The sequence below is a fragment of the Oncorhynchus mykiss genome, chromosome 26 (genome assembly GCF_057628025.1).
Source record: "Oncorhynchus mykiss isolate SJ-2025 chromosome 26, ASM5762802v1, whole genome shotgun sequence".
Classification (NCBI taxonomy): domain Eukaryota; kingdom Metazoa; phylum Chordata; class Actinopteri; order Salmoniformes; family Salmonidae; genus Oncorhynchus; species Oncorhynchus mykiss.
In genome coordinates this window covers 44218317-44227500 of record NC_143047.1, presented here as the reverse complement: position 1 = coordinate 44227500, position 9184 = coordinate 44218317, and the positions used below count along the sequence as shown (strand labels likewise).

Genomic DNA, 9184 nt, shown 5'->3' with positions numbered 1-9184 from the left:
GAGTTTCATTCTCCTTATTGGACTTCCAGTAGTCAGACCTGAGACATCAGGGGAGGAGACTCTCTGGCCAATCAGTGACATTAAACCATAAAGAATGTTTGTATTGTGTGTGTGTATTGTGTGTGTGTATTGTGTGTGTGTGTGTGTGTGTGTGTGTGTATTGTGTAGTGTGTGTGTGTGTGTGTGTTGACCTGTTTGGTGCGTCTGAACATGGGTGCAGGGCTAGTTGGGCAGCTCTGTCGGGCAGCCAGCCGAGAGGCAGGGGGTCGGAGGCCTTCCATGGGGTCAAACAGATCAAGACTCAACACCGGGAAACCTGCATAGCTGGGGGAGGCAGAACACACTGGGGTTAACACATAGCTGGGGGAGGCAGAACACACTGGGGTTAACACACTAACACATAGCTGGGGAGGCAGAACACACTGGGGTTAACACATAGCTGGGGGAGGCAGAACACACTGGGGTTAACACATAGCTGGGGGAGGCAGAACACACTGGGGTTAACACATAGCTGGGGGAGGCAGAACACACTGGGGTTAACACACTAACACATAGCTGGGGGAGGCAGAACACACTGGGGTTAACACATAGCTGGGGAGGCAGAACACACTGGGGTTAACACATAGCTGGGGGAGGCAGAACACACTGGGGTTAACACACTAACACATAGCTGGGGAGGCAGAACACACTGGGGTTAACACATAGCTGGGGGAGGCAGAACACACTGGGGTTAACACATAGCTGGGGGAGGCAGAACACACTGGGGTTAACACATAGCTGGGGGAGGCAGAACACACTGGGGTTAACACATAGCTGGGGGAGGCAGAACACACTGGGGTTAACACATAGCTGGGGGAGGCAGAACACACTGGGGTTAACACATAGCTGGGGGAGGCAGAACACACTGGGGTTAACACATAGCTGGGGGAGGCAGAACACACTGGGGTTAACACACTAACACATAGCTGGGGGAGGCAGAACACACTGGGGTTAACACATAGCTGGGGGAGGCAGAACACACTGGGGTTAACACACTAACACATAGCTGGGGAGGCAGAACACACTGGGGTTAACACACTAACACATAGCTGGGGGAGGCAGAACACACTGGGGTTAACACATAGCTGGGGGAGGCAGAACACACTGGGGTTAACACATAGCTGGGGGAGGCAGAACACACTGGGGTTAACACATAGCTGGGGGAGGCAGAACACACTGGGGTTAACACATAGCTGGGGGAGGCAGAACACACTGGGGTTAACACATAGCTGGGGGAGGCAGAACACACTGGGGTTAACACACTAACACATAGCTGGGGAGGCAGAACACACTGGGGTTAACACACTAACACATAGCTGGGGGAGGCAGAACACACTGGGGTTAACACATAGCTGGGGGAGGCAGAACACACTGGGGTTAACACATAGCTGGGGGAGGCAGAACACACTGGGGTTAACACATAGCTGGGGGAGGCAGAACACACTGGGGTTAACACACTAACACATAGCTGGGGGAGGCAGAACACACTGGGGTTAACACATAGCTGGGGGAGGCAGAACACACTGGGGTTAACACACTAACACATAGCTGGGGAGGCAGAACACACTGGGGTTAACACACTAACACATAGCTGGGGGAGGCAGAACACACTGGGGTTAACACATAGCTGGGGGAGGCAGAACACACTGGGGTTAACACATAGCTGGGGGAGGCAGAACACACTGGGGTTAACACATAGCTGGGGGAGGCAGAACACACTGGGGTTAACACATAGCTGGGGGAGGCAGAACACACTGGGGTTAACACATAGCTGGGGGAGGCAGAACACACTGGGGTTAACACATAGCTGGGGGAGGCAGAACACACTGGGGTTAACACATAGCTGGGGGAGGCAGAACACACTGGGGTTAACACACTAACACATAGCTGGGGAGGCAGAACACACTGGGGTTAACACACTAACACATAGCTGGGGGAGGCAGAACACACTGGGGTTAACACATAGCTGGGGGAGGCAGAACACACTGGGGTTAACACACTAACACATAGCTGGGGAGGCAGAACACACTGGGGTTAACACACTAACACATAGCTGGGGGAGGCAGAACACACTGGGGTTAACACATAGCTGGGGGAGGCAGAACACACTGGGGTTAACACATAGCTGGGGGAGGCAGAACACACTGGGGTTAACACATAGCTGGGGGAGGCAGAACACACTGGGGTTAACACATAGCTGGGGGAGGCAGAACACACTGGGGTTAACACATAGCTGGGGGAGGCAGAACACACTGGGGTTAACACATAGCTGGGGGAGGCAGAACACACTGGGGTTAACACATAGCTGGGGGAGGCAGAACACACTGGGGTTAACACACTAACACATAGCTGGGGAGGCAGAACACACTGGGGTTAACACACTAACACATAGCTGGGGGAGGCAGAACACACTGGGGTTAACACATAGCTGGGGGAGGCAGAACACACTGGGGTTAACACATAGCTGGGGGAGGCAGAACACACTGGGGTTAACATATAGCTGGGGAGGCAGAACACACTGGGGTTAACACACAAACACATAGCTGGGGAGGCAGAACACACTGGGGTTAACACATAGCTGGGGGAGGCAGAACACACTGGGGTTAACACACTAACACATAGCTGGGGGAGGCAGAACACACTGGGGTTAACACACTAACACATAGCTGGGGGAGGCAGAACACACTGGGGTTAACACACTAACACATAGCTGGGGGAGGCAAAACACACTGGGGTTAACACATAGTTGGGGGAGGCAGAACACACTGGGGTTAACACACTAACACATAGCTGGGGGAGGCAGAACACACTGGGGTTAACACACTAACATAGCTGGGGGAGGCAGAACACACTGGGGTTAACACATAGCTGGGGGAGGCAGAACACACTGGGGTTAACACACTAACACATAGCTGGGGAGGCAGAACACACTGGGGTTAACAAAATAAAACATATAGTTGGGGGAGGCAGAACACACTGGGGTTAACACACTAACACATAGCTGGGGGAGGCAGAACACACTGGGGTTAACACAATAACACATAGCTGGGGGAGGCAGAACACACTGGGGTTAACACACTAACACATAGCTGGGGAGGCAGAACACACTGGGGTTAACACACTAACACATAGCTGGGGGAGGCAGAACACACTGGGGTTAACACACTAACACATAGCTGGGGGAGGCAGAACACACTGGGGTTAACACACTAACACATAGCTGGGGGAGGCAGAACACACTGGGGTTAACACACTAACACATAGCTGGGGAGGCAGAACACACTGGGGTTAACACACTAACACATAGCTGGGGAGGCAGAACACACTGGGGTTAACACACTAACACATAGCTGGGGGAGGCAGAACACACTGGGGTTAACACACTAACACATAGCTGGGGAGGCAGAACACACTGGGGTTAACACACTAACACATAGCTGGGGGAGGCAGAACACACTGGGGTTAACACACTAACACATAGCTGGGGAGGCAGAACACACTGGGGTTAACACATAGCTGGGGAGGCAGAACACACTGGGGTTAACACATAGCTGGGGGAGGCAGAACACACTGGGGTTAACACACTAACACATACACACACAGACACACACACAGTGGGTTCAGCACCTGTAGCAGAGTGGGTGCTCCTCTCCATCAGGCAGATGGGGTAGTTCAGGGGGTGTGATGAAGACTGTGTGCTCGCTGCGCTGTGATTCGTCAATCTCTATCAGCCTGGTCTCATCTGGCTTATCGCTGTCCACCTGAGGGGAGGGACACGAAAACCTTAATGTGCTGGAAGGGAACTAGGCCTCAGGGTTGTATTAACAGCCTACCAAACAATGCAGAGTATCCACTAGTCAGTCCCTGTCTTAGGAGACAGTCCTTCACTGTGTGTAGCTAGTCCCAGTCTTAGGAGACAGTCCTTCACTGTGTGTAGCTAGTCCCTGTCCTAGGAGACAGTCCTTCACTGTGTGTAGCTAGTCCCAGTCCTAGGAGACAGTCCTTCACTGTGTGTAGCTAGTCCCTGTCCTAGGACACAGTCCTTCACTGTGTGTAGCTAGTCCCTGTCCTAGGAGACAGTCCTTCACTGTGTGTAGCTAGTCCCAGTCCTAGGAGACAGTCCTTCACTGTGTGTAGCTAGTCCCTGTCCTAGGAGACAGTCCTTCACTGTGTGTAGCTAGTCCCTGTCCTAGGAGACAGTCCTTCACTGTGTGTAGCTAGTCCCTGTCCTAGGAGACAGTCCTTCACTGTGTGTAGCTAGTCCCAGTCCTAGGAGACAGTCCTTCACTGTGTGTAGCTAGTCCCTGTCCTAGGAGACAGTCCTTCACTGTGTGTAGCTAGTCCCTGTCCTAGGAGACAGTCCTTCACTGTGTGTAGCTAGTCCCTGTCCTAGGAGACAGTCCTTCACTGTGTGTAGCTAGTCCCTGTCCTAGGAGACAGTCCTTCACTGTGTGTAGCTAGTCCCTGTCCTAGGAGACAGTCCTTCACTGTGTGTAGCTAGTCCCTGGTAGTTGATCTCTCTCTCTCTCTGTCTGTCTGTCTGTCTGTCTGTCTGTATGTCTGTCTCTCTCTCTCTCTCTCAATTCAATTCAATTCAAGGGCTTTATTGGCATGGGAAACATGTGTTAACATTGCCAAAGCAAGTTAGGTAGATAATATATAAAGTGAATATATAAAGTGAAATAAACAATAAAAATTAACAGTAAACATTACACATACAGAAGTTTCAAAACAATAAAGACATTACAAATTGTCATATTATATATATATATACAGTGTTTTAACAATGTACAAATGGTTAAAGGACACTCTCTCTGTCTCTCCCTCTCTCCCTCTCTCCGTCTCTCTCTCTCTCTCGCTCCCTATCTCCCTCTCTCTCTCCCTCGCTCTCTCTCCCTCTCTCTCTCTCTCTCTCTCTCTCTCTCTCTCCGTCTCTCTCTCTCCGTCTCTCCGTCTCTCTCTCTTTCTCATAGATGGTGTACGTCAGGCTCTAAAGTTAAATGAACTGTGAGTAGATAAAACTCCACTGTGCTGTACACTTCCTGTCACTGAAGTGAATAGGGGGGGTCCTCACTGTTCACCCCCCCGTTAAGGTTAACTGGGTCAGTAACTCATGGGCTGTGTGGTGAAAGAGGTCAATTCAAGCTGTTAAAGTTAAGGTTAACTGGGTCAGGAACTCATGGGCTGTGTGGTGTAAGAGGTCAATTCAAGCTGTTAACTGGGTCAGTAACTCATGGGCTGTGTGGTGAAAGAGGTCAATTCAAGCTGTTAAAGTTAAGGTTAACTGGGTCAGGAACTCATGGGCTGTGTGGTGTAAGAGGTCCATTCAAGCTGTTAAAGGTCAGCAGAAGAGTGAGGATGTGTTTAGTGTGGGAGCAGACGGATGAGGTGGAGACGTTATGGTGTTATTTGCTTCGTTAAAACATTGTTAGTCGACACAGCGACAGAGTCTGTCTGGTCTCTTCTTCTGGGTAAAACGTCTCATTTAGTGTGGAATCTTTCCTCTACTGCTGGAAACCACTTCATTACTAAAACAATTACAATTATAGATGTTTTCCCATGTTGAGAAACACTTTAAAATAAACTGTAAATAAATCTGGTTGTACAGTGTGTTACAGTCTGAGTGTTTAGTATTGTACTAGAGCAGCACTAGCCAGTGTGTTACAGTCTGAGTGTTTAGTATTGGACTAGAGCAGCACTAGCCAGTGTGTTACAGTCTGAGTGTTTAGTATTGTACTAGAGCAGCACTAGCCAGTGTGTTACAGTCTGAGTGTTTAGTATTGGACTAGAGCAGCACTAGCCAGTGTGTTACAGTCTGAGTGTTTAGTATTGTACTAGAGCAGCACTAGCCAGTGTGTTACAGTCTGAGTGTTTAGTATTGGACTAGAGCAGCACTAGCCAGTGTGTTACAGTCTGAGTGTTTAGTATTGTACTAGAGCAGCACTAGCCAGTGTGTTACAGTCTGAGTGTTTAGTATTGTACTAGAGCAGCACTAGCCAGTGTGTTACAGTCTGAGTGTTTAGTATTGTACTAGAGCAGCACTAGCCAGTGTGTTACAGTCTGAGTGTTTAGTATTGTACTAGAGCAGCACTAGCCAGTGTGTTACAGTCTGAGTGTTTAGTATTGTACTAGAGCAGCACTAGCCAGTGTGTTACTGTCTGAGTGTTTAGTATTGTACTAGAGCAGCACTAGCCAGTGTGTTACAGTCTGAGTGTTTAGTATTGTACTAGAGCAGCACTAGCCAGTGTGTTACAGTCTGAGTGTTTAGTATTGTACTAGAGCAGCACTAGCCAGAGAGACAGCCGAGAGACAGTGATGGTGTAAAACCATGCCAGAGGCTACACTTCCTCTGTTGGAGTAGACAAGTCCAAAACAAAGACACGAATGCAAGAGCTAAAGCGCAGGACTGCAGAGAGAGGTTGTGTTTTCTCTGTTTCTGGTCGAGAACATCGAGTTCAGCTGATCTGGACATGGAGCTCTCTGAGGGAGGGAGGGAGTGTGTGTGTGTGTGTGTGTGTGTGTAATCCTCTCAGGGACACCACAGTGCAGTGAGGGTGTCATTGAGATAAGCCCTTCTGGTGAGTTAACCTGATATACTTAAGGATTAGGGAGAGAAGGATGGATCGAGGAAGGGAGGGAGGAGGGAGGGAGAGAAAGATGGATCGAGGGAGGGAGGGAGGAGGGAGAGAGAGAAAGATGGATCGAGGAAGGGAAGGAGGAGGGAGGGAGAGAAGGATGGATCGAGAAAGGGAGGGAGGAGGGAGGGAGAGAAGGATGGATCGAGGAAGGGAGGGAGGAGGGAGAGAAGGATGGATCGAGAAAGGGAAGGAGGAGGGAGGGAGAGAAGGATGGATCGAGAAAGGGAAGGAGGAGGGAGGGAGAGAAGGATGGATCGAGGAAGGGAGGGAGGAGGGAGAGAAGGATGGATCGAGAAAGGGAAGGAGGAGGGAGGGAGAGAAGGATGGATCGAGAAAGGGAGGGAGGAGGGAGGGAGAGAAGGATGGATCGAGGAAGGGAGGGAGGAGGGAGAGAAGGATGGATCGAGGAAGGGCCTCCCTGCCCCCCCCTCCCTGCCTGCCTCCCTCCCTCCATGCCCCCCTCCCTCCCTTCATGCCCCCCTCCCTCCCTCCCTGTCTTCTTCCTCCCTCCCTGCCCCCTCCCTCCCTGTCTCCTTCCTCCCTCCATGCCCCCCTCCCTCCCTCCATGCCCCCCCTCCCTCCCTGCCCTCCTCCCTCCCTGCCCTCCTCCCTCCCTCCCTCCCTCCCTCCCTCCCTCCCTCCCTCCCTCCCTCCCTCCCCTCCTCCCTCTCTCCCTCCCTGTCTCCTTCCTCCCTCCCTCCCTGCCCTCCTCCCTCCCCCCCTGCCCTCCTTCCTCCCTCCCTCCCTGTCTCCCTCCTCCCTCCCTCCCCTCCTCCCCCCTCCCTCCCTGCCTCCCCCCCCTCCCTCCCCCCCTCCCTCCCTGCCCTCCTCCCTCCCTCCCTTCCTCCCTCCCTCCCTCCCTCCCTGTCTCCTTCCTCCCTCCCTCCTTGCCCTCCTCCCTCCAGATACTGATTACTGAATGTCATGTTTCACTACATCAGATGTAGAGGGAGAGATCTGACAGGACAACACAAACCACTGAATATACTAGACCCAGTGGACTACACACACACACACACAGACACACACACACACACACACACACACACACACACACACACACACACGATAACAGCAAATGGACCACATAATTGGATCAGGGATTCAGAACACAGACTCTCCCTGGGAGAGACAAGAAAATACACCTTAGAAGAGTCAGCTCTACACCTCCACATCAACTCTACACCTCCACATCAACTCTAAACCTCCACATCAACTGTAAACCTCCACATCAACTCTACACCTCCACATCAACTCTACACCTCCACATCAACTCTAAACCTCCACATCAACTGTAAACCTCCACATCAACTGTAAACCTCCACATCAACTGTAAACCTCCACATCAACTGTAAACCTCCACATCAACTGTAAACCTCCACATCAACTGTAAACCTCCACATCAACTGTAAACCTCCACATCAACTGTAAACCTCCACATCAACTCTAAACCTCCACATCAACTCTAAACCTCCACATCAACTCTAAACCTCCACATCAACTGTAAACCTCCACATCAACTGTAAACCTCCACATCAACTGTAAACCGCCACATCAACTGTAAACCTCCACATCAACTGTAAACCTCCACATCAACTGTAAACCTCCACATCAACTGTAAACCTCCACATCAACTGTAAACCGCCACATCAACTGTAAACCTCCACATCAACTGTAAACCTCCACATCAACTGTAAACCTCCACATCAACTGTAAACCTCCACATCAACTCTAAACCTCCACATCAACTCTAAACCTCCACATCAACTCTAAACCTCCACATCAACTCTACACCTCCACATCAACTCTAAACCTCCACATCAACTCTAAACCTCCACATCAACTCCAAACCTCCACATCAACTCTAAACCTCCACATCAACTCTAAACCTCCACATCAACTGTAAACCTCCACATCAACTCTAAACCTCCACATCAACTGTAAACCTCCACATCAACTGTAAACCTCCACATCAACTGTAAACCTCCACATCAACTGTAAACCTCCACATCAACTCTAAACCTCCACATCAACTCTAAACCTCCACATCAACTGTAAACCTCCACATCAACTGTAAACCTCCACATCAACTGTAAACCTCCACATCAACTGTAAACCTCCACATCAACTCTAAACCTCCACATCAACTCTAAACCTCCACATCAACTGTAAACCTCCACATCAACTCTAAACCTCCACATCAACTGTAAACCTCCACATCAACTGTAAACCTCCACATCAACTGTAAACCTCCACATCAACTCTAAACCTCCACATCAACTCTAAACCTCCACATCAACTCTAAACCTCCACATCAACTCTAAACCTCCACATCAACTGTAAACCTCCACATCAACTGTAAACCTCCACATCAACTGTAAACCTCCACATCAACTGTAAACCTCCACATCAACTGTAAACCTCCACATCAACTGTAAACCTCCACATCAACTGTAAACCTCCACATCAACTGTAAACCTCCACATCAACTGTAAACCTCCACATCA

The 9184-nt window shown here is 50.3% G+C and overlaps 1 protein-coding gene across 12 annotated transcripts in view; it reads right to left on the bottom strand.

The window, feature by feature from the left end:
* LOC110487142 (C-myc promoter-binding protein) overlaps positions 1-9184 on the bottom strand; it is a 155175-nt gene that overhangs the window by 50293 nt on the left and 95698 nt on the right. For all 12 annotated transcript variants that reach the window (XM_090223212.1, XM_090223213.1, XM_090223215.1 and 9 more), the window contains 2 exons: positions 3667-3800; positions 192-324 (listed from right to left, as the gene is read on the bottom strand). In XM_090223212.1, coding sequence (XP_090079338.1) covers positions 192-324; positions 3667-3800 — 267 coding nt within the window. The remainder of the gene's footprint in view (positions 1-191; positions 325-3666; positions 3801-9184) is intronic.